The sequence below is a fragment of the Passer domesticus genome, chromosome 3 (assembly GCF_036417665.1).
Source record: "Passer domesticus isolate bPasDom1 chromosome 3, bPasDom1.hap1, whole genome shotgun sequence".
NCBI lineage: Eukaryota > Metazoa > Chordata > Aves > Passeriformes > Passeridae > Passer > Passer domesticus.
The window spans coordinates 104,281,113-104,306,998 of NC_087476.1; the positions used below are offsets into that span (position 1 = coordinate 104,281,113).

Here is a 25,886-nt window from a genome sequence, read left to right on the forward strand (position 1 = left end):
CACTGTAGGAACCCTAATTCTTAAAAAACATCCCACTAATTATTTTTGCAGGAATGCAGCTAGTCACCAGCTAATGGTCATGACAAAATATTACAGGGGAGACACCTTCTCTGGAGATTGCTGCTGTAAGAAATCATCAATAGACCTTTGTGAAGCAGCAACATTCAGTTTTAGATGCTGATAATTTGAACGGTGTTAGACACAGATAGATCTGTATCAGTGATCTCAAAGACATGAATTCAATACAGAAAGTTTTTCCCTCATCAGGCTTGTTAAATTTGTTTGAAACACTAAAGGAGAAAAGCCATTAAGTCAGATTCCCAAGTGCCTTTCTCAGGGACCTTTGCTTCTAAACCCGTGAAGCACTAGCAGCATCTAGTGGCTGCAATAAATCAAACAGATTTTCAGGTTGATTGTGGCATGAAATACAGGCAAATCACCTCTAAATTATGGTTTTTAGGTTATTTACATCACTACCTTGAATTACAGCAACACTAGCATTACAGTGATACTCTCAGATACTCATGCTATTACTGTAAGCCACAGAACTCCTCCTGCCTACATCAATCTGGATTCATCCCTGAGGACACAACAGGTAGCCTCTGCCATCATCACAGCCTCTGCTACAGTGATCTGAGCATGGTAGCAAGAACCTACATTTCCACAAGGCTGGAGAGCATCAGGAAGTTCCCAGAAGCAGCATACCAAGTTCACATGGCATGCAGGAGCATAACATGGGAGACGTGCTCACAGAGCCCAAGAATAACTTTACACAGCAAGAGAGAGTACTATGAGCTGTTACAACCAGCTCAGAGGGAGGAACAGAACAAAAATCAGAGCAACTGAAGATCAGTTCCTCCCACCTGCTGCTGTTCTGACAGCCCCTGAAAGGGCAGAATGCATACAGCTGGGACAACTACAAAATATAAAATAGATTACAATAAAAAAAGAGATGAAGAAGATGAAGAAATCCCCATGAATTCCCAGCTACTGTATCAACCGCTTTTCACTGTCAAGGAAAAGAAACTAAAGCAAACAGAACATACAGATACTTTTATTGCTCACCTTTTATACAACAGCACACCTTCAGCCATTTTCTTTCACAGCTTTTTGACAATGTTTATGTACACAAAAAAACCCAGCAAGAAGCATTATGTGGCTTTCAGTAAAGAAAAAACCCAAACATTAGAACACCAAACTCAGCCAGGTTTTGTTTTCTGCAGCAATAATAAAAGGGCTTCCTCCAGGCAGGAACTAATCTTCCCAGGCCGTAGTGCATTTCTTTAAAAAGACAACCCCCAAAACAAATTGCCCTAAATTTGCTGAGCCAGTGGTATTTAACTTGCAAATAAAATAAACTTCAGTTTGTCACTTCTTCTAGCTGATTTCAAGTAAAAATTAGGTTTGGAGGAGGAGCAACTTGTTTTGGATGGATGCAGGTCAGTTTGAATTGCTACACCTAACTACAGGCCTACACACACTATCGGTTCACAATTTAGCTTAGTTTGAAATGATCTTTGCAGATTTTGGCGGCGGTCAGTCTTCAGAGTTGAGCAGGTGGGAAAACGTGGTTTAGCAGGAGATAAGGCTACTGAACATGGCATCCCCAGCAGAGCTCAGATAACACAAAACCCCACTTGGCAGAGGAGTTCCCTGTGCGCGCACACACGCGCCGTAACGGCATCGTGACTGAAACAAGAGGTCAGCAAGAAGAAAAGCAACACTCCAGACTGGTTTAGAACATGGAACTCAACAGTGATTTGGGGGGCAAAATGCAGAAGTTCTACTGTGTCTATAACAGACAAATTTGACAGGTCTTGGTATTTCTCCAAATCAAAATAGAAGGCAAACACAACAGGCATATTTAGAACAAGTGTTTTGAGCAGAAGGAGCCAGTCCAACATCCAAAAAGCATGGCTATTAGTTGATGTTTAGGGTGCAGGGGGTAGTGATAATGTCTTTCATTCAGACAGGTAGAGGTGGGGTGTGGACAATTTTCATCCACACAAAATTGTGCTTTGCTCTATGCAAAACATCCCACCCAAAGAGATTCCACCTGCTGTGTACATACCTGTACTAATTCAAGCAGCATTTAAGTCAGGCCTCTGAAACCAGGTTTCTATTATGTGAGCTCTGCTGAAGTGTAAATTTTTAGCAGCCTCAGCTGGTGAAGTGTCTTCCTTGTCCAAAGCCAGATTGATTATACTGATAACCTCCATGCTGGAAGTGCTGCTCAAACTGCCCTCCTTGATTAAAATTCTGTCCACCTCTGCCCCCCCAGCCACCTCCTTGACCTCCTCGGCCACCGCGACCGCCACGGCCACCCCTCCCTCCTCCGCGCCCACCCCCTCGGTCACTGTGGGACCCACCATCTTGGTATCTGTTGTCTTGCTGGTAACCACCACCACCACCCCCTTGGTAGCCACTTCCAGAATAAGAAGACGACTGGTAGCCACCATAGCCTCCTCCTTGGTAGCCACCACCACCATGGTAGCCACCTGTTTGAAAACCTGCATCTCTGTAGTTGCTCTCCCTGTAGCCGCCATCCTGGTAGCCACCGCTTCCGCCATCTGTCCAGCCTCCTTGAAGCTTGTTTCCTCTTCCTCCTCCTCTGCCACCATGATCATAACCACCACGTCCTCCTCGTCCCCCTCGATCATGGCTTCCCTGTTCATGACCTCCTCGCCCTCCGTAGGATGAGTCATAGCCTCCTCTTCCTCCTCGGTCATGACCTCCGTGGTCATAGCCTCCCCGCCCTCCATAGGAAGAGTCGTAGCCACCTCTGCCTCCTCTGCCACCGCCTTGCTGCGAGCCACCCTCTGGTCTTTTCTGCCACGGTGGCATCTCAGGAGGTGGAGGTTCAATTTCATTGGGCCTTCCTCCTCTGTCAGGCACTCTGCCCATTAGCACCTGCAAAGGGAAAGGGAAAACTGCCATAGGAGCTGTGACACCTCACACAAGAGCCATGTTTACTGAGACACACCACAGACAGCAGCCACTCCAAGGTTTTTACATCCAAATTTTGTGTGTTTGAATGTGAGAGACCTCTGAGTCCAGTTAATAAAGTTAAACAGGGATTATCTAGTACTTGAAGCACGGCTGACAAGACAAGTCAGGAGACCTGTGCGTTGTGTTCAAACAGCAGGCACATCACCATGGGCAGCACCAACACAGTCTTTCACTTAACTCTTTATTACTGCAGAGTGCTAAACTCAAATAAGCACAAGTACAATGCAACACACTCTCTCTCCTAACTAGTGCTCTGAATCCCTGTAGAAACCATTAACTTGGTAAATAAAGGGCAAAAAATTCTGTTTTTCATTACAGAAACTTAAAAACAGAGAGGTGTGAGACAGCACCAATCAGAGTGGAACAAGATTCTAGAGTTCTTTACCTGTCTAATGATGGTGTGACCTTAAAAATTTAGCAAGGCAAAATGGGACAGGACATTTGTACTGCTTGAAGTTTTGAAGCAACATAACAAAGAAACTTCAGTGGAAGTAGGTTACTTTGCTATTTCATGCTGCTATCTTGGAAAACATTTAATATTGATGGAGATAAATTAACAGATTATACATCAGCAGCAGGGCAGTACTTGCATTCCTACTAAAACATACATACAGTCTGATGATAGTCAACCTGTCTTACTACTTCATTTCTTTCACAACAACAACACTAAAAAGGTGCAGAGATTATTTGGGTGGAATGGGCTGTGGCCAAATCAGCACACCACTGTTCCCTCCTAAATTAATTAGAACTCTACCAGAGGTACAGTTGGTACTCAAAAGGTAGAAGAGCATGCACCTATCTCCACAATTTTAAAGCACCAAGTATGCTGCTGTACATAGCTACTGAGCTGCAAGTTCAGCATATATACTTTTTTGAGCCTATTACTCTTGTAAAATCATAATTTTTGAAACAAGGAAAATTCTTTAGTCTAAATAATTTTTCTCCTATGTCATTATTAGAACTATACACTTGACTGTAATCTATTTATGTACCCAGGGCAATCTAATTTGTGGGATCCTTGCCTTGTGATTTTAGTGCATTCTATTTACACAGACCAGAAACACAGTTACTATGCAGATGCTATTTTAGACAAGGTGACAGAATCAGGTAGCAGGAGGGTAATGGCTTCAATAATTCTGGTAAAACAGAGCAGGACTACTCCCACTAAAAGTAACCCAAGGTATTTCAGCAATTTTTACTGCCCCAGAGAAGGGACACTGTGAACCTCAACAGCTGAAACTGTCCACAATGATGGACACAACTGATGCATTATCTGCAATATATAAACACCAAGTATCTTAGTCTTTATTTCCAAATTCCACTTACAATCCTGACCAAAAAAAAAAGGGATTTATTACTACATTGAAGTTACTTAAATATTCCTAAAAGAACAAGACATTTGTCACCAAAGGTACCTTATTAATGGCACATGCAGTCTTCTCTCGGATGGATCCGCTGCTCGTTCTCATAATCTTTGACAGATCCTGCCGAGCTGCCAAGAGATTTGCAATTGATATAGTGCACTTAGTAGATAAGAGGGCACGTTTTGGCTGGTAGACTTTAGCCAGTTTTTCTGTTTGACTCTGTTGGAGCAAAGAAAAATAAAACCCAGTCAGTTAAAGCAATGGGACATCTCATGAAAAGATCAGCACCGAATAACAAGCCACTGCTGCAAACAGAACAAAAAGTTAACATAAAATCAGTGAGAACCACTTTATAACTGAGGATTAATTCAATCAAACTAGCACTTGTCACATTAATTTCTTAAGTAAATAGGAAGCACAATTCTGACTGGAATGCCAAGACACCAATGAGGTGACAATTTCAACAACATATACATGCAGACTGTATTACTCCCAGGCAGTCAAACACAGAATAGAAGTGTGCCATAGAGTTACATGAATTACTGCTACAATCCAGAAGACACTGAAAGCAAAAAACATCTGTGTTTAGCCTCCATTCTGCCTTCTGTGCCTTCACCCTGACCTGCACCCATTCCAACTGGGCCAGCATCACCCATCTCCAGCACTTAGCAGCAGAAGAAGGTCCTGTTAACTCGTTTCACTCTTCATTCCAGTCAGCTTCTTCACAAAGACAAGGCACCAAGAGGCCTGGCAGAGCTAGAAATGAGATCCTACACTCAATTTGCCTTGTATGCAATGTCTCTTCTACTGCCTTTCAGTATTAACCACTCTGGCTTTCTTGAACACCTCAAAAGTTTTCAAGCTGAGACACAGGAGAAAGCTGTGCTACCATACATGAGCTACTACACAAGTTACATCTCTCTTCAGTTATCAACAGACTGTAGTGATGCAGCAAGGATAAACCAGATTGCCATCTGAATGCAGATGATGGCAGTGGGAACAGCCAAACCAGGTTTTCCAACATCTCTTAACAGTGCAAAAACTTAGAAGCACATTTTAAAATCCTAAAAAAATCTTGTTTTCCATCCAAAGGCAGAAAACTGGAATATGGCACTGGCTAAAAGCAGGAGAAGCAAAATTATTCACCAGTGTGTTTTTCTAGTACTAGTGTGTTTTTCCCTGGTAAGTTTGACTGAGCTCTGAGCACAATATTTTGGTCCTATGATACTGTTTTAGGTGAAACTTGGAAGTTTTAAATTTAAAAAAAAATCCCTAATAATAGACTGCAAGGTTGTTTTGTTTTTTTGGGTTTTTTTTCCTGGTGTTTCCATTATCTGGAGAAGCGGCTATTTAGTCATACGATTATATTCTGATACCTTTCAAATAAAAAATAAAATTATCATCTTGCTAAAAGTTACTGTGAAAACAAACTGCATTGTATGTCTGGAATACTACAGCAACAGTGTCCAAATTTTTATTTTTATGCTTCTAAAAAATATTTGCATTTTAATAGATGTAAGTGCATATACACAACTTGTGGGTTTTGTGAAAATATTTTGTGTAGCTAGTCAAGTTCAAAAGTATCTGAGAATTCCTAGGAAAAAACACAAAACCACATGGATAAAGATAAAGTAAGACAATTAGAAATCGGGTTTTTTTAACACTTTTTAAACACTTTTGTTCATTTTCGCTATTAAAACATTTAAACAGTCAACTAGTTCTTCAGTCAACTACTAAAAAACCTGAAGAATACAAGTTTTAACAGAGAATACACCAGTAGAAGTCCTACTCAGATGATGAAACAAAATGGGATAGGTCACAGTTTATTATTAAAGTCAAGTTTCTTTTTGAAAAAACTCTTATCAACAAAAAAACACTCAGTGATTCTATGTGTCACAGTTTAGCACTAATAACTGTCTCAAACACTGTCAGCTGTATACTTAACACCACGTTAGCAGATCTGGTTTAGTCCTGGAAAATAAATTATATGTACTATTTTTTAAAATCCTGTAATTTCTGACACATAGGAAATAGGGAAATCATGCAATTATTTCTAAAAGCAGAATATGTATCACGTACTCAAGGGAGAACAGATCTCATGTCACAGCCACTTGCATGGTTCAAAGAAGCACAATAAAGCATTACTCTGTCTCTAAGGTAAGAACAAGCAGTGCCATAGCAGCTTTTCTCACGTGCATCTGTAGAGTTGTGATTGAAGACACACTTTGAGCTACGGAAATCTGATCACTGTGGACAGCACAAAGATGTGGGATGGCCAACAGGAAGGTGCTTTTCTACCATAACACGAGACACAGCACTTAATGGTTCACATTATGGTGCTCTGAACACAGCAGGATCAGTAATCTCTACTTTTTCCAGTAGCTTTGGTGTGTAGTTACACACAGTCTGACTTCTCATTTTACAGACTGATTTAAAATCCAACAGTTCTAAGTGAAATATTTTTACTCAACTTCCACTGTCATAAAGCTATTTAGAAACTCAAAACAAAGCCAGACAACTCCTGGGATTATTTTTGACTCATGAAAGACAAAACAGTGATGCAGTTTCCCAGAGATACTTATTATAAAGGGTTACCATCAACCAGAAGCTCACAGCAAGCTGTCTGTACCTTAGCTCTGTCTGACCAGCCGAAGGATTGCACAGTAACATCCAAACGTTTGACTAACAGTTTTCTTCGGACTTCGTATTCGTTGGCTATGGCTTGATTAATTGCTTCAATTTTCTCCTGAAACAAAAATTTGCAAACAATATATAGATTAAAGTGTTTCTACTTAATAAACTATGTGAATGGAAGAGAGTATATATATATATAGGCAACAAGCTGAAGCAAGGGCATACATAACTCCTAAGAAACAGGATGTTTATCCTTAAGCTTTCTACTTTTTAAGAAGGCATGAAGATAGAGCAAAGATAAGTACTGTGTAAGTACGTAAAGTACTGCAAGAGGCTCTTGATTAAAGCACAATCTACACACAGGCAAAACAATAAAGTGCCCTATAGGAAAAAGTCATCATTGGCAACACCTCGTAGCAGACAGTTGTTTAGTTAGAGCAGCAGGTAAGATATGCACCATCAGAGAAATAATATGTATATTTAAAGGGGCCTGGCTGCAGGGAGGGCAGCAGGGCCCATCTTCAGTCTCAACAATACAAGCACTGAAGGAAGCAGACTGCTGGGGGAAAATGTGCTTCAGCCTTACGTGAGAGAGACAATAGAGACCTGAAGTCTTGCAGCAGCAGCCATAGCTTTGAGCCTGGTGCAGCAGCAGTGACTAACCAGGCACCATGCTCCTAGTACAGGAGGTGACAAATCCCAGCTGGGGAAGATCACAGCTCTGCAGCCTGGGTGTACAAGGTCTCTCCCAGCTCCTACCTGCATACTCACTGCCTCTTGGAGAGGCTATGAAGGAAGCAGACTACTCCAAGTGACTAAAGAGGGGGACATACAAACAGACCCACAGCTTAACTGAAAAGAAGCCTCAGAAGCAGACATGACACCATCTCATCAGAACTACGTCACACAGACAGTGCTGGTAAAGGGCAGGAGAGGAAGGTTTAAGCTACTGCACAAGGATGCTGCTCAGCACCATCACTGTAGGTCTCTCATTTTGGAAAAGTCTAGCCTGCACCAGGACCCAGAGATTGATGAGCCTAAGATCTTACCAGTTGCTGCACATTTATTGCACCAAAATATACTTTATACTGCAAGAAATTATCTTCTCATCTTCAGAAAGATGAAAAATCATTTTGCAACACACAGAATCAGGATCAATACTTTGTACACTTGAAAAGGGGAAATGGGCTCTAATACATGCAACTACTCACCCAGTGAGCTGGTCCCAGTTGTTTCTTTAGTAAAGGTTTTCCAACATGATTAGGTGGAACCTTTGCTAGAGTTTCCTTCAGCTGTTAGGAGACATATAAAAATAAAAGCCTTGGCTAAAAAAATAGTTTTACAAGATTCAGATTAAAGGAGAGGACTGTTGGACAGTGAAAGGCATGACACAGCAACCTCCAATATCAAGTTATTTTCTCTGGAACAGAGAGCCAAGCACACTTCTGTTGGAAAGCAACTGTTTTTAGATTTCTGGTAGTCTCAGCAGTAATGATTTAAAAATTAAGAGAAGGGACTACAGAATAGATCAGCAGCAAAAACAGACACCATGAGGTACTGCTTACTCTTTAAGCCAGAGGGATTATTCTACACATCATCTCTTTAATTCAGGAAAGAACCCACAGTTGTATCAAAAAGCTTATTTTAAGATGATGTAAAATATAACATGACCCAAAGAAGGACCCCTCTTTACAATCAAAAGGAGAAAAATCTTTAGTATGAAATTTTAACTCTGTCTTGCATTTTAGGAATTTGGACACAAATTATCTATCTCATCTCAAAATTTCTTAGGACTCCAAGGGGAAGAAATGGAGTGGCAATGATAAAAACTTCCAAAGTAGTTTGGAAAAAAAACACCAACCTGTTCATTCCAGCATGTGATCTAACACATTCAGTGACCTGGTTTTCCAATGGTACTGAGCCAAATTTATTTCAGATTTTAAACCTAAGTGCTTTCAAATAGCAGAGGCAGTTCATTCAATATCAACAACTCCTTTTTTTAATGTGGTGGATGATTAACAAAGAGAGCCAACTACATAAAGATCCTATTCCAAACTGTACTACATATATGTGAAGAAAAAGTTGATTTTCACACATTAAATCAGAATATTGCCATTCTAAGACTCACTTTTTAAAAACAAGAACACTGTGATGTATTTTCACTTACAAAGTGAAATAACTTTTTCAGTTATTAGTCAGCTTTACTTTCTCATTCTCAAATACTGCTAATGTGAAGTATTCAGACTTGTGTATATATAAGTTATATGTCATTTCTACTAAAGCTGTAGGTTAGAAATTCTTGATTGCACTTCACTACACTGTAAGGATGGTTAAGGAGGAGGGAGGTTTATATAAGTCCCTGAAAGAATATGCATTGAACCTTACTAGACAATGTAAAAGACAAGTACGTTACGAAAACATAAAAGAAGCCCCAGATTTAAAGGATTTTAATCTACTTTATATCCTGCATTTTTAGAGAGTCTCTTTCAACAGCAAAGCTTCCTAGCATTGTCCATTATTATTTTTTACCTTTTATATAAAATAAAGGCACAGCATTTCTTATGTGTCTGTGTAGTGCCCATAATAATTCCAAAACCAGAAAACAAACTGCTTTCATTCTACACCTTGGACTTCTAATGCAAAACAATGCTCCTCCTCTTCTTAAATGGGTCAAACCAAACTGATATGCATAAAAAGAAAACACTATTTTCAGTTTCTTGGTTTTGTTTAAGTAAAATGCAACTAAAAGGTCTGTCAAACTCCAAAAGTGTTTTGAGGAACTTTGCAATCACAGAATATTCTGCATTAGAAGGGCCCCATCCCTGTTCTTTAAAGTTATGGGCTGTCTTCTGCTGTTCTGCTCTCCCCTATCCTGAAAATTAAGTCACTAAAAGTGATTTAAAAGCTTTCTGTCCCCAACCATTGGTCTGTGTACAGGACAGTCCACTCCTTTTAATTTCTCTGATCTATAAAATTTACTCATAATTAATTTTTAAAAAAAATCACAACAGCCTGGAGAATACACACATGTAAGGAATAAAAATAAATGGAATCACAAGAAATGTTGAAGGCTGAGGGAGAATGTCTTAAGTTTTACTTTAGTTACACCACCTTTAACCAAAACATCTTTAAAACATTATGTTCCCATACAAATTTGTTTAAGTGCATTTCTTGAAAAACATTTCTCTTTAACATTCCTCCTAAGGCCTAAGATGAGTATTTGCTATGTCTTCTGCAACAAGTGATGGCATCAAAACCTAGAGCAGTCACCCTGGAAAGCAGTGATAGCAACAGTTCCTGACCTCATGCCTTGGCTTGGAAAAAGCCTTTGAAACAATTTCAGAATTCTGCCCCTTTGTACAGGCAGTAAAACACACATTAATTCTCCTTCACAATTCAAACACTGGAGTTTCACAAGAGACAAATCTCACTCAGGTAGCAGAACTATTTTCCATCAAAACAATAACATCATAAATATTCAAATTTTTCTTCCTTTAGATCTTACTTTTTTTTCAATTCCGCTGAAGAACTGGAACATGGTTATGTTGGCAGGAGGCTTGGACATGCCTAAAGCAATACAGATGCCTTTTAGCTCCTGAAAGACTTCACTGCCACCCCCTTCCTGGGCTTTTTTAGGAGGGGCATTCACACACAGCATTCTGGCAGCTTCCAGTTCTGAGATGAGGTATGCTGGGATAAAAAAAATTAAATTTAACCATCAGATATAAACGAGGTACTTTAGAGCCAGTGAAAAGTCGAGCGCTTACAACGAACAAATGTGCAAACTGACTGCTTTGGATAGAGTGAGGGATAGAAATTTTGTGTCTCCAGAACACTCGTATTTACAATTACTGAGTTCAGTGCTAGAAACACAACAAACAGAGGAAAGGTTTAGTACAACCAACTAAAGCCTAGAAAAAATCCCTATGATTCCAACAAGTATTAATCCTAGAGTTCAAGAGAGCACAGCTCTTTTCCTTCAGGTTTTTCCCACAAGAAACTAGGAAGATGGAAACAAGCAGGATGAGGGACTGGATGTGCATTTTAGGGTAGACAAGCAAGCACTTCTTGAGGCTCTAGGAAACAAGCAAGGTAACAAGTAGAGAGAAGTGAAATGTCAGATGAATCTCCTCTACTTGCCCACACAAAAGGCAGAATGGAAGAATAATCCCACTGAGAAGTACTACTGAGAATTCATGTTTACAGTAACTTCAGAAAGGAAAGCTGTAACTGATGGAATAGAAACTAGAATGGCTGAAGTTTTCTTCAATATCAGAACTGTAAGAGCCTATTATTGCATGTAACTCCTTCATCAAACAAAAAGAGAAAAATCAAAATCACAATTTCTGAACACAGTACATGCCCAGAATTTCAGCATCAGGTGTCATTTACAGTGATATAAATTTACAATTATATAAACAGCTTTTGTTTGCAGGTGTCACAACTTTAAGGTGTGAATTTAAAAAAAAAAAAAAGCACAAGTTTAACAATACTTTTCTCATTAATCATAGTGAGTGACCATAGCAATAACATACACAAACACTTCTAAAAATAAGAAAAACTGATACTGCAGACACACTTGTGAGCAGGGAAGTAAACCCACAGATATACAAAAAATATTATTATTTATAAAACTGGACAGATAAGAAGATTAAGAAAAGAAGACAGCATTTTACTGATTTCTAGAATGTCATCTGCTAAAGATACAGAATACCTTATAAATAAAAAGATTCTTGGAATACATAAAACATTGAAGCATCCTTTGCAAGTTCTTTCAGCAACACTTTACACAGGTTTTTCTCACACTGAACTTTCAATCATTTACACTCTTTTCAGGCCTACTGAAAAAAACTAGCAGGAGAATTTTGTTTCAAAAATGTAGAGATCACATTTAAGCTATCTTCAACCTCCTCTAACAATGACAGAAATTTTTAAGTCTCCCACTAAGATGAATGTTCTTTAGATAGCAATTCTTTTTTTGCACAACTTTGCTGAACCAGCCTGAAACTCTTGTACTTTTTGTTTTGCAGATGCTCGTGCCTAACATTGTACTCTAGTGATGCTGCACATTAGGACAATCAATCCTAACTACTTGGGTTTATTTGGTGCTTTCATCTCCCAGCAATACTGCTACATCTTCCAAATGACATAAACTGTGCTGCATTTCATTAAAATGTAAAATAGCCTGGCATTTCACTACAGAGGGTCATCCTCTTTCTTCTGAAAAAAAATACTTTTATGGCTCACATACAACAGGATACCTAATAAGTTCACTTAACTCAGCTAAAGAAAGCCATGCAACTATGGTGGTACACAAAAAAGGAATTTGGCACTAGTGCAATTTCAATTTGACAGTAAACACAGCATTCCTGCCAGATGGGATACCAGAGTTCATTAGCACAGCCTGGACACAGCCTTATATTACCAAAATGTACATCACAAAGGACCTCTGGGATAAACTGTGTGTCACAGACAAGCCAAATTTATTGAATGGCTTGGCTTACAGAAAACAAGCTGAAGAGAAGATTGTTTGAGCTACAAACTATTTTAAATGAAACAACTACCTCACTTCATCTGACATTTTCAAACATACTATAAGAAGTATTAAGTCTAATCATCTTTCTCCTACTGCTGAAATACAGGAACATACTCTGTAAATAATTTCTTGTATCTCAGAAAAAGGCAGAACTAAATTTCTGTTTTGAAAAGTTAAAGAATCAGCAGCAACTGAGGAGGCAAATAAAACATTAACTCATCTTGATTTAAAATTAGATTAAAATTAGTACTACAGTTTCTAACTCAAGCTTGTATTTTTTTATTGTAATGTAAATTAGTATCACACACCTTTTACAAACTCAAGTACTATTTCCTCTCTTCTAACATTTCATAAGGAGAAAAAAAAACAATTTAGCTATTGAGATCTGATGGGTGGAAAAGGGAAGACATCACCATTGCTAATGTTAATTTCCTTTCAATCAGGAGAAAGCAACAGTGAAGCTATTTACTAAGGATGTTGATCAAAAGAACTAAGAGTTGGGATAAAACATTCTCTCTTTCTTAACAATTCCAACTGCTGCCAGTGTAGGAAAATGCAAGTTTTGTTGCACCTTGCAACTCATCACACTGGGAGCCTCTAAAATTATGATGTGTCTGATGTTAGTGGTCATTTTTACAACCATGCTAAGTAGAGTTCAGTGGCTAAATCCTGGCAGAAGTCTTCAAATAATTCCCTCTTTGTTGTGCCTTTTGAGAAGTAACAGGACAGGCTCTTTGCTCATGAATGTGAAAAAGATTAACACTCAGATATTTTCCCTCATATACTGGGTATGCATTGACTGGTAAACCCAGAAGCAGAATACTCTGATGCTGTGAACTACAGTAAAAATAATGCATATTTTTAGATAACTACATTGTAGTACATTGTGGTAAAGTATCCAGTATCTCATTAAGTGTAAGAAACAATACCATAAATCTTGCAGAAAATCAGGTTTGCTTGCAAGCACCCTTTTAACTTACTAAGCAGCAAGAGACAGTTCTTTTGATTATGAAGGCGTTTTGTCACATCTCCTGATGTTAATGATGCATAAGGACAGTTCATTTCAGACAGCAACCCACTCATTTCAAGCTGAAATTCTTCTGCTTCATTTGGACCTTAGAAAGAAAAGAATAATAATTCATTCACTGCTAATATATAGGAGGTATGATTAGAATGAATTAGCTATTTTAAAAAATACCTATTTTGCTCGAGTTGTCATTTAACATTAAGACCCAATTTTACTGGAGGCCAAGTGCATTTCTTGGGTTCCTCCAAGACACAGCACAATCTATCTGGAACCATGATATGCTCCATTAATACAAAATTATGTTTCACTGGCAGCTTTTCCAAGCTACAACAGACAGGCACAAGCAACTTCTACAATTAAAGGGGACATTAAAAACTATTGTGAATAATAAATATGGCTTATGAGTTCTCACTTTTTCCTGTTATTTCTGCCTGTAAGCTCACATTTGTCAACTGATTTTATTTCACATCAATATCCTTTAAAAATAAGGAAGTCACATCAACCAAACTTTTGAATAATATTTCTGTCAAAAATTACTGAAACTAATCAGAATTTGTTAGCTTAAAAAAAAAAAAAGTTATGAGAAATAACACTTTTTTATTTTTTGGAAAGAGACTTCAATCTGAAATGTATGTTATTCCTAAACTCAAGACATACAAAATGAAGGTAGGACTTCATGGTACTCCAGCTAAGATGTTTCTGTCACTGTGGTTTAAAGAATTTGAGATAGGTGTTGGAAGACTTCTGGATTGGATTTTTACACAAAACAAAGAACAGGAATCTTATACTACTGGAAGGGGTGAGATACTGTATTGTTACAGAGAAAGAATATGAAATACACTCAAAGAAGAAAGAATGAATATGTCAAAAACAGAGAGAAAGGGAAGTAACAGATGTTGAGGTAAAAGTCAGCAACCTTTGGCCACTGAGTAAATACAAAGCTAAGCTCATAAAGGCATTATGAGTTAATATACTGGATATTCAGGAATATGGGTTAGCACACCAATTTAATAATCTAATCTTGTAGATTGTCATGACTAGCTGACCAAAATTAAGTTTTTTTTTCCTGAAAGCTACAGTTTGCTTCCTCTACCAAAATGAAAAACAATCATTTTCAGGATCCTTCTCAAAAGTTCATAGCAAACACAGAGTTAATGGAAATAAGAGTAAAAAGAAGATATGGTTACCATAGTCATGATAATGTTACCTTAAAAAGTAGTATACTGACAACAAAATTAGAAATAGAAGCATTGAAATAAAAGTATTCTCACGATCTTGTAAAAACCCCACTAGCATGAATGTTTCCCTAAATCCATCGAAGAACTTTAAAAAACAATATGGTTGAAAAATTAACAGAAAAAGCTAATTTCAGAAGAAAGACTGTTTGACTACCACTATTATTTCAACCTCTACTGGCTGTTCATTAGGCAAATTTGAGGTGGAAAATATCCAAAATCTGACAGTGTGCAGACAACACTCCCTGGTACAACAGACATGGCCAGCCCTAATCTCTGTGTCATGCAAGAGCACACATGAAGTGCACGTTTGTGCTGGAGTTATGACTACTTACTGTTGGTGGCCTGCACGTTCTCCTCCAGTTTGCAGAAGAGCCGTAACTCAGACACCAGCCAAGCACAGAGTTTGGTGAATTCAGGAGAACTGGCTCCATGGGAGACTGCCTGAGCCAGCGCTCCCTCGTCCAACAATGGACCTTTGTAACTGAGAAGTCAAACAAAAGCACAGTTTATTAATGTTTGCTGTGGCAAATGTCCTTTGACAGATTTATTTTATGCTGTATATGTACTGAGAGCTACAACCACAACACATCTGCAGTGCTGATCTCATGGAATGGTGATTCCTGGACTGAAGTGTAGCAAGAACCACACTGAAAACTTCAAAGTAAACTCAGAATTTCTGTGCACCTTGACTTACCATCACAGAGACTGTGTCACAACATAACATCAAAGGTATCCTCCTGGAGAATGTTACCATTTACAGCGGCAACTCCTCTGCCTCCACCTCCTGAAGATGTTACTGACAACAGACCTATCCAGGGCAACTGCAGTCCCAAAGAATCCTTCCTGAGCTCTACATCTTGGATAATTACTGCTGAACAAGTGCATCTTTCCTGGCATTTCCTATCACGTATGAAAAGGCTGCCTTACAAAACAAAGCCTTTAACAGAAGTATTACAAAAGTGATCTGGACAACAATATAATCTTTTAAAAAACCAACCTTCCTAAATATAAACAAGAAAAATTAATGGAATTGGTTCTTTGCATAACCAAGTAAGCCAAAAATCAGACCTCGTGAAAGAAAGCATGAGTTTATAGATCAGATCTCAGAAAACGTCGTTTTCAGGACACCTGTGTACTGATAATCTCTCAGGGGGAGAATGAAGAGTAGGGAGAAGGCTGCCTTATTAACCAGGCTGAACCACAAGTCAGAGTTTACCTCAATATTTTAGAAAAAACAGGTACAATATTATTTTGATATACCATCCCCAAAAGAGAAAGATACCCAAGAGTGCTCATAACCGAACAAAATCTCTCTTGGGAATTCCACGTGAAGTCATCCACTACCTCACAAAAATCCAGTGAGTCCAGGCAACTCTTGGCAAACCTCAGCAATAAAAAGACATCTCAAATTGAAATTAAATTCTCCTTACTCTGCTCCTGTGCTTAATACCACATACAAAGGATTTGGCCTTCACCGTCGTGGCCTGTTGCTTCAGCCGAGTAAAAGGAAGAAGCCACACTCAAAAATAACTTTTACCTCACAGAGCAGCTTGGTTGGTGACACAGTTAATCTGCTGTCAGCTGGTGGGAAGCTGTAATCTCATGTATTACAACCCTCCTGCATGCCCACTTAGGCTGGAGGCTTCAAGGGGCTAATCAGAGCAGCTCCTGTCCCATCCCACAGACATCCCAGGCCTGCGTGTGCAGGTCTGGGAACATCTGGGACTCAGAACAGAAGCATCCAGTTATAGGTCAAAGTAGAAAGGAAGCAATGGCAATCCTTCTGCTTCGGCAGGGTTGGGAGTCAAGTCCCTGCTCAGATCTTCTAGAGGCACCTTTAAGAGAGGTGACATCTTGAGCGCGTTATTTCTTATAATTATGACTTCTTCAGCTACACATCAATCTGGCCAATAATCCACCCTGCAGATCCCTAACTGCAAGCAGCTTTTTCCTTCTGCTTCTGCCAATGGCACATGTCCCAGAGCTATGCTTGGTAACATCGTGCTGTCCCATCTCTTTGCTTTTTCAACAGTTCAACAAACTGATTTACGAGACAAGAGGCCACCACCTGAACACCTCAAACACAATTACAGAAACAAAAGGGAAAAAAAAAACCAAGTGAGATATTAGGAATATCTTCAGTATCTGATGAGAAAAAGTAAGTTGAACCATGAAGACCACAGAGCTACTGCCCAAAGCAGAAAGCCCCAACCACCCCAGTCTTTCCAGACACAAAGAATCAAAAGTCCTTCAGACACATGCAATGGTTTTCCCAGTCGTTACCAATATTGCTGAGGTCTCATGTCTTTCATCCTCCACATTTTCTTTGTTTCACTGCTGTCAATTTTGCTTCATATAACTTATTTGTTCACCTACTTTCACTGTTTGCTTTACTTATGTCAAAAATCAACAACACTTTCTGTCTGCAACTGCACAAATCACAACTCCTTCAAGCCACTAGTATTCTTTCAAACATATGACAGAAAAAAGAAGCCAATCACAGTTTTCATTGTGGCAGAGCTGCCTTTTCATGTTTCAGTCAGAGAAATACCTGCTAAAACAGAAGCCTACTTGTCAAGCTTTGCAACTATCATCACTAACTTAGCCTGGAAATACAATCTTTGTTGGAGCATAATGACTCTAGCCACAAAGTGATTCATGGGAATGGGGCCAATGTGAGTAAATACAGCTGTTTGCACAGACCCAGCAGTAGAAGTGAAATTGTAGCTGCCTGTCCTCTGAACTCTCAACAGTTTACAGACATGGGAGCTTACAGCAGGATTTCATGCTCTCCCTTTGATACTTATGCAACTTTTACTGACTCTGACAAAGTAACAGGTCTACACAGCAGAAGTTTCCTGGGCTATATCACCCTTTAAAAAATATAAAGAAGAAAAACACTTGCTCATTTGCACTTCTTTTCACCTCCCCACCCCCCCCCCCCACTAAATATGAAGCCCGAAAGTTTTCTTCTTGTCTGACGATCTCTTTATCCCGCCGCACCCTCCCAGGGCCGCTGTGCAGAACAGAGCGGCGGCACCCCAGGATGAGGGGCTCAGCTCGCACGGAGAAGCGGCACACTCGCCAGGGCCGTGCGGCTACCAGCCCTCCCGTCTGCCCCGGGGCAGCCTCCCCAGCCCCGCTCTGCCGGCAAGGGCCCGGTCCCGGCGCTCGGACACGCACCCCAGGTCCTCCAGCGACTCCAGCACGTCGTTCTCCAGGAGCTCGAACTCCATCCTGCGGCGGGGCACGAGGGGCGGACCTGCGCGACAGCGGGACTCAGCGCCACCGGTTCTCGCCCTCCCACCGCCCGCCATGCCCCCCTTCGCCAGCCCACCCCGGCCTCGTGGCGGAGGCTGGGCTCTCGCCCCGCGCTGTGCGGGGAGGCAGAGCTGCCGCGCCGCCCTCCCCGTCCCCGCGCTGCCGTGCCCGCCCCGCTCGGGCCCCACAGCCGCACGCACCGCGCTCGCAGCTGCGCCGCCGACTGCCGGGCTGGCATCTCAGGGCGGGGAGCGCCGCGCGCAGGCCCCCGGCCGCCCTCTACACCCGGCTTCTCCCGGGCCGCCCTCCCCGGTGCCTGACCGGCACCGCCCCCGTCCGCGGCGGTCCCCGCCTATCCGCCGAGCGGAGCGCTATTGTTAAACTGGGGCACCGGCGCGAGGCCGGAGAACGGGCCGTTTTTGTGGGAGAGGAGCCCGGGACGAGCCAAGGATCTCACTTTTGTGTTCAGGCGCCGGCACGGGCAGACCCGGAAGCAGCACTCCTCCCTGCCCACCGCCAGTCCGCGCAGGAATGTGCTGCGGCGGGCGGCGTCGCGGCAACGGGCGGGGGCACGGGGAGAGGACGGGGCGGCGGAAGGGTCAAACCGCGCCAGGGAGCGAGAGTGCGTCCCCACCCTGCAGCGCCGCGGCCAGGACCACAAATCCCGGCATGCCTTGCGCGCCACGGAGCCTTTCGCCGGGGCGCTCGGTGCCGAATAAAATCAATAAAATTTATAAATCGAAGCCGATTCAGCTCAATTCTACATGGAATTAGAATTCTCGCTTCCCCCTCTGCCGCGTGGCCTGGCGGCGCGGGCTGGAGCGGCGTTTGGGGGCGCTGAGGCCGCTCCCTCTGTGGGGAAACCCCTCAGGCGGCGCTCGGGAAGCGTCCCTAGGAATGGTGTTAAATTGTGTTCGGGTGTAACAGCGGGCACTCTTTCCGTGTTCCGAGGGAAAGCCGTGCACGTGGCTGCACATCCATCGTGTGAAAAACGCGTGTTTTATGATCGGCTTTTCGCAAATATTAAAATGAATATTATATGTGGTATGTTAGAAAGTTATGCCGTATTAATTCTCTTAAGTAGTGTGTTAAATATAGTTTTAGGTATTAACATAATGTTAAAATAGAAACTGCTATGTAAGATACTTTTTTTAAAGAGAGGAATGAGGTACTCCCACCGAGACAGCAACCACAGGACACTTAAATCTTTCAGAGAAAAAGAATTTATTGCTCCCTTATCAGAAGAAACCAACTTCTTCCTGCCTCGCTCAGCCATGGAGATGCTGCCATCAGGATTAAGAGGAAGAAGTTGACAGTGACCAGACAGAATCCTGTGTTTGAATGGAAGTTATGCATCGTGTATGAGATGTATGAATATGCAACAGGCTATTGCTTTTAAGGGTTAATCCTCTGTTAACGTGGGTCCTTTTTCGGGCTTATTTTGCCCAGAAAAAGGTACCTGGACTGTCCATAACTCTTTGTTTTTATTGTCTTGCATTGTCCTAATTGTCCGAATCTTTATTACCCTAAATTTATTACTATCTTTATAACCATTTTATTATTATTCAACTTTTAACATTTTAAAAACAAGTGATTGGCGTTTTTCACACATCGGTAGGAAAGCCAGCTCAGGTATGGGGCCAGAGGGGATAATCCTGGGGACACAGCAGCCCTGGAAGGATAAAAGGATGTGTTGGGATGGTTAATGCCATGCTAGGGAAAGCCAAAAGCACTCGTGCCAAAAATGATGTGAGCTGGTGCTGCAGGAGGGGAGTCATGTTGTGCAATACGCCAATCACTTGTTTTAAAATTTTAAAGGTTTAATAGTGATCAAATGGTTATAAAAATAGTAATACAAATTAGAGCAATAAGAATTTGGACAATCAGAGTTAGGACAATAAAGGACAATAAAGGCAAAGAATTTGAACGTTCAGGTGCTTTCCTAAAAAAAAGCACGGCTCGCTAACAGAGGATTAACCCTTAAAAGCAACAGCCTCTTGCATATTCATATGTCTCATACATGATGCATACATTCCTTTCAAACTAGGGATTTCTCTGGTTATTGTCAGCTTTCCTCCTTAATCCTCTTGGCACCTCAAAGAAAAGGAGGTGGAAGAAAGTTTGTCTTTTCTGATAATGAGGCAGTATTTCTTTTCTTGGGGCTTGTCGCTGTTATCTCTGTGCAAGGAATTTCTTGGTTATCTCATCTCTTTCTTGAGCTAGTTAAAGAGTATCTTACATTTCTGTTTTAACATTATGTTATAACCTAAAACTATATTCAACACATTACTTAAGAGAATTAATACAGCATAACTTTCTAACATACCACATATAATTTTAATATTTGCAAAAAGCCAGTCATAAAATACGCATTTTTCACAATGTTCTTCATGAAACTGCTCTTGTCAGGCACAAAGAAGAAAAGCAGCAGTCAAAATATGAAGGATCTTGTAGCCTCAAGATAGGTAGGAGAATAAAAAGCAGGGATCTTAGTCACCAGTTCTACTACTAAAGACATGTCAATCTACACATTTGGAGGAAAATTGCCTCCTTAAGACTAAAATCTTAATGTCAAGGGAATAATATTGGTGTTCTGCTTTGTGTATTTGCTTCTGGCTGTATGGTGGTTAGTACAGCATAGCCACAGCACGTTTAAATTTATTAAAAAGAAAAGAAATAAAGGCTTCTGGCAAGCTGCCTCGTCACTGCTGTCCTGTGAGAATTACCTGATTTTCCTTTAGTCCATTCATTTTCCATTCAAAGCATCTCAGGTGTTGTGCTTGGGAGCCTTGCCTGGGTGGGTTTCCTCACAAATTCAACACTGCTGCTGAAAGCTTGCAGCCTTTTGCTTGTTTGGTTAATTGGGGGGTTCTGTTTGGTTTTGGTTTTGTTATTGTGCTTTGGGGGTTTTTTTTGTTGTTTTGTTTTTGGTTTGTTTTTTGTTGTTTGTTTTAATGTAATGATTGATTTTATGTAATGATTCCTCGCTTGCACAGGTGGAAGTGCACAAAGCTGGGCACTACATCCACAGCCTGACCCTGCTCAGCTGCTGCTGCTGCTTGTGGTCATGAGAATGTTTAGCCCTTATTTCTGAGCCTTCTTTTTTCTTGCCCTAAATATAGGGTTTAAAAGCATTCACAGGAGCAAGCAGTACATGAAATAATTCCTTTTGTCACATTGACACTGTTCCTGAGTCCACTCCTGAATCTGCACATGTGGAGAAGTGAGGATTTTGTGCTAATTTCAGGAGGACATTTGCTGTCATCTTACATTTACTGCTCAGATAAGCATTGGCACAGAAGGGTCATAATCATCTTGGCACCCAGCAGATGACATCTGCCTTGTGAAACAAATAAATGTATTTCTCTCTTGGGCTCAGTTGTGCCAACACTGCAGGGCAGGGACAGTTTGGAGGGCATCTTCTCCAGTCCGTATCACTCAGCTCCATAACTGCTTTAATGTCCCTTCTGTGCTGTGAGGACCAGCAGTTTCTTGGAAAACAAGGATCTTGTGGCAGGGGAGAACAGTTGGAAGGTGTGATACTAACCTGCAGCTACAATTTTCTCCTGGGTACAGGGATGAGAGCTTTGCTTTGTCATTGTCTCTTATCAGTCATGATTTTTTATTTTCCTACCAACATAGTTTCATCATGCAAATTTTGGAGGCATGGGAGGTGTGAATGGCCACTGTGCAGCATCCTGGCCCCCCTGGAAGAAATTAATTTTGATACTGGACAGTTTTTGAGTACAAGTGCTTCTTGAACAAAATAATATTGTCTTCAGCAGTTTGCTGTTGCACAGTGAGATCCAGAGCTCTGCAGACAGATTACTTCTGAAAAGCAGGAGCCACTTGGGCTTTTGGCTCAGGGAAGGGCTGTAACTGGGATAGATTTCCTTAGGCTACACAAGGCTCTGCAGACCTGTCAAGCTGCAGAACTGAGTTCAGCTCTCCTTGGGTTGTTCTCTCGCTGGGGTAGGTTTGTTACACCTACTTCTCTCCCTGCCCTCACTCACAGAGAGCTGGAGGACTGGGAGTCCAATGTCCCTCAGGCAGCTTGACTGCCATGTCCTGGCTGGAGCCATACATGACTCCCTGCACTGTGCCACCACTGGAAAAGCCATCTAGGCTGGTTTCTCCTATGGGAAGAAGACTAGCCCAGACTGCTGCTGTCATCTCCATGGGAGCCCTGCAAACCCCTCCCAGCCCCTTGAGCCCTGGAGGGATGGGGATGTGTGTGGTGGATATTGGTCAGGTGCTCCCAGGCTGTTACATACAGGTTAAGGAAGTTGGCAGCCCATGCACAGCCTGAGGCTCTGCTGCCCAAATATATTTATTCTGAGAGGTGTGAGGTGCTCCACTGCTTGGATGCCAGTTGTCATTAAACAAAGACAATTGGTTTCCTGTGTACTTGCCTTTTGTGATTGGTTTTGGTGTTTGAGATGCTGTGAGCTCTGACTGAAGATAAACGACTTCCTCCTGTGCACATTCTCTCACAGCTAATAAAGTAAGGCTGCAGCCCCTCCTTCAGCTTTGCACCGAAAGAACCTGTCATCAGTGTGGAGGAGGCTTGTTGAACTTGCCCAGGTCACTGAAGACACACCCTGATGGCTTAAACCTCACTTCCATAGGAAAGCTAGCCAAAAACAACAACTCTAAGGCAGGCTTTATTTCATTACAAACCAATTCTTTCCACATGGTTTACACCACCCCACCTCAGGTCCTGCCCCGCCTCAGGTTGGCTCTGTGATTGTCAAAAATCCCGTGAAATATGAAATCTGTACTTGCAGAACAGCATGAAACACACATGAGTGTTACCAAGTGCAGAGTGGTAAAGTGCTGTTAAGCACTTTTGTATCAAAATCGATTTTTTTACTGATTTCTCTGAGGATGAGGATGCTGCAGTTTCTTCAGTGTCTGGATACAAAAGAATCCAGCCACTGTGCTACAGCTAAAAGCCTACTGTCTGCCAGCTGGATTTGCCAGGTATTGAGGAATGCCAGCTCTGGCTCAGAGCATGCTCTGGTTGGCCTGCTGGTAGTACTGAAGGAAACCAGATCCCATGAAAGACCAAGAGCAGGACAATGACAAATGACACTTCCCCTACCACTCACCCACCCTCTGACTACTTTCAGCTCTCCGGAATTTCTTCAGTCTTTGCTGCTGTGCCATGGGTTCTGCCTGAGAGGATCAGAGACCAGAGGGTGCCAGGGCAGCGGGCCTGCCCAAGGCTGGTCATGGAGTGGATCCAGGCTGTGGGTGCCTCTTTGGGGCTGCCAGCAAGCTGAGCGGGGCAGTGAGCCTTGAGGTCTTCCATAATGTCCTGGATTGCCAAGCAAATTCTATTCTATTTGCCATCTGTATGGCAGTTGTCTTCTGTTAAGTGGGCAGTTTTCATTATCTCTAACACAACCAATCCTCCCTCCAGGGAGACATCTGCTGCTAACAGGCTATTGAATGCCAATGCACAACTGATAAGGACCACAGCATCCCATTGGGAGATGCTCTGCCCAGAGGGAGGAGTCAAGCATTCCTACCTGGATATAATCTTGACATCTGGAGCACCGACACGGCTTCTCCACTGGATTTCCCAGAGGAACAGCTGCCTCTTCCACTCGATCTTCAGAGGAAGACCACACCCTTTTCTACAGGATCTCTACTCCAACAGAACCACACTGCTACTCCAGGAGGACTGCAGCCACAATTCCAATTGGACTGCTACCAGCACCCTGACCAACAGGGTGTCAGGTCATGTTCTGACTCTGTCAATGTTGTTTTGGTTTACTGCATTGTTTATTTTATCATTTTCTTCCCTAATAAAGAACTGTTATTCCTGCTCCCATATTTTTGCTCGAGAGCCCCTTAATTTCAATTTTATAACAATTCAGAGGGAGGTGGTTTACATTTTCCATTTCAGGGGAGGCTCCTGCCTTCCTTAGCAGACACCTCTCTTTCCAAACTAAGACACATGATCAAGTATCTGCATCTGGAGGGAACAAGGATCCAGGGCTGGCTACTGGATAAATGAGCATCTGTCCTGTTACTAAGGAGGCCCATGCTGTATGTCTTCTCTGGATGTTCCACTGCAGACCTTCATTCCAGAGAGGAGAAGAAGATTATGGCATTGCTTTGCAGAAGTGCTGTTTTCTGAGTTTTCTGGTTTTACATGTGTTTGCCTGTGTGGCTGGCCATGTGCACACACAGAGGTGTGTTTGTGTGCCTACTGGGAGTACACACACAGCCCTCATGCTGCCTGGACCTGGTGAGACAAAGATGCAGGCAGCTTCACTTCTATTGGGCTACCAGGTTTATCAACTCCAACCAACACTTCTACTGCAGGCAGGAGGTAATTTCTGCTAAAGAACATGGTTAAAATGCAGCCTTTGTGTGTCAAATAATTTTTTCAATAGCTGTACAGACCATGTTCCTTAATATTTTCTACAGCAGCCAGATGTTTTAATTATGATTCAAGTACAAGCAATCCCTTCTAGGCAGGCTGTTTGAATCCACCCCTGGATTCAGGATTCACCTCTGTTAGCCAAAGGATGTCAATGCTACGGTAATTAGTTCACCAGTCAGCCTCTGCAGCAGCAATTAAGGAAGGAGAAAGTGGATCTAAAACACAACAAGCTAAGAGCTGACAATTCAATACTTAGGATTACACTGATGGGTATGACTGGCTGTGTGAAATTTGTGTGGCAAAAATAAGAATTTCTAAAATGTTCTTCCCTGAGCAGCAGCAACAAGCTAGTTTGTGGGGGTTTAGTCATAGATAAAGCAGGATGAGTCTACCTACACACTGTAAAGTGATCTCTCACACATTATTTTCAAGAAAAATCAACAGTTATAATAAATCTTTGGGGAAAAAAAATAAGCGCGGGCTGTCTTTATTATTTTACATGCCTGGCAGCTGCTGTCAGGATATTTTTGTTGGTGAAACACAACACCACTTCCCCTGAGATGAAATACTTGTGACAAGAGTTAACAAGGCACTTCTGTGAACACATGACAAAGAAGTTTGCATGAATAATTTAACAGGGTAGCTAAGATCAAAAATAGCTGCAAGATTCCAAATTAAGTATAGAGACAGGAGCTTTAAAAAGCCTTTTCCCCTACTTTAAGCAGCTTTTCCAAGGGATACAGAAAGGCCTCTAAAGGTCCTATGAATCAAGAAGCTTCAGAATCCAGCACACTCTCTTGCCACTATTAATACCTCATAGTAGCCTGAACTTTTTAAATCCTCTTTAGAGAATAATTTTTAAACAAAAAACACTCAGGAATCTATATAATTTCATAAAAGTTTAATGTTTGTTTTTAAAATAACACTACTTAATCGAGAGAAAGGAATCCACACATACAGAGTCTTCTTGGATGCTGGCAAAAGAACTTAAATTAGAGAAATACCCATGACCAGCAGGTTTACCAGTAAGAATACAGAGAAAGTTTCACTGATTAGTCACATTAATTAGAAGAAAAAGAATGTGCCCTTCAAAGAGAGGTGCAGAAGACACCATTCCAGTCATGCAAATCTCCACTCACCTTCTCAGAACAGGTTTCCAGAAGTCTGGCAATTCAAGATAACATTTTCTTAGCTCCTGTGGAAAGTAATCAAGAGACAAAGAGGCAAAGATTTTTTACAGCAAAATAAGTTCATTCTAAAATCCCACTTGCTGGAGCATCTGGTGGGTTTGACTGTTAAAATCCCAAATCTTAGGCCCTTTTAATTGTTTCCCTCCCCTCTGCATCAAAACCCTTCAATAGCTAAACAGCTGGTCTGGGAGGAATTTGGCAAGCTGCTAGACTGAAATGTTAGTGGACAA

At 41.5% G+C, this 25,886-nt stretch overlaps 1 protein-coding gene across 2 annotated transcripts; it reads right to left on the reverse strand.

Annotated features, from left to right (window-relative positions):
* Positions 1 to 1,038: 1,038 nt before the first annotated feature.
* FAM98A (family with sequence similarity 98 member A) lies at positions 1,039 to 18,545 on the reverse strand. Of its 2 annotated transcripts, none has more exons than XM_064414832.1 (9): positions 18,527 to 18,545; positions 17,992 to 18,070; positions 15,141 to 15,289; positions 13,524 to 13,658; positions 10,513 to 10,697; positions 8,219 to 8,299; positions 7,003 to 7,119; positions 4,425 to 4,592; positions 1,039 to 2,910 (listed from the first exon to the last, which is right to left on the reverse strand). In XM_064414832.1, the coding sequence occupies exons 2-9, from the start codon at positions 18,042 to 18,044 to the stop codon at positions 2,161 to 2,163; spliced, it is 1,638 nt and encodes a 545-aa protein (XP_064270902.1). In that variant the 5' UTR covers positions 18,045 to 18,070; positions 18,527 to 18,545; the 3' UTR covers positions 1,039 to 2,160. The 2 variants fall into 2 exon arrangements, with proteins under 2 accessions (XP_064270902.1, XP_064270901.1); XM_064414831.1 differs by lacking the exon at positions 18,527 to 18,545 and adding an exon at positions 18,270 to 18,347.
* Positions 18,546 to 25,886: the final 7,341 nt, after the last annotated feature.

What these genes read in the sequence shown, in the direction of transcription:
- FAM98A (XM_064414832.1), bottom strand. Translation starts at nt 18,044, where the DNA reads ATGGAGTTCGAGCTCCTGGAGAACGACGTGCTGGAGTCGCTGGAGGAC. An exon ending in GCTGGTCAGACAGAGCTAAG is followed by an intron (nt 4,593 to 7,002) that starts GTACAGACAGCT and finishes TTGCTCCAACAG; the next exon opens with AGTCAAACAGAAAAACTGGC. An exon ending in CTGCATGTGCCATTAATAAG is followed by an intron (nt 2,911 to 4,424) that starts GTACCTTTGGTG and finishes TTCCCTTTGCAG; the next exon opens with GTGCTAATGGGCAGAGTGCC.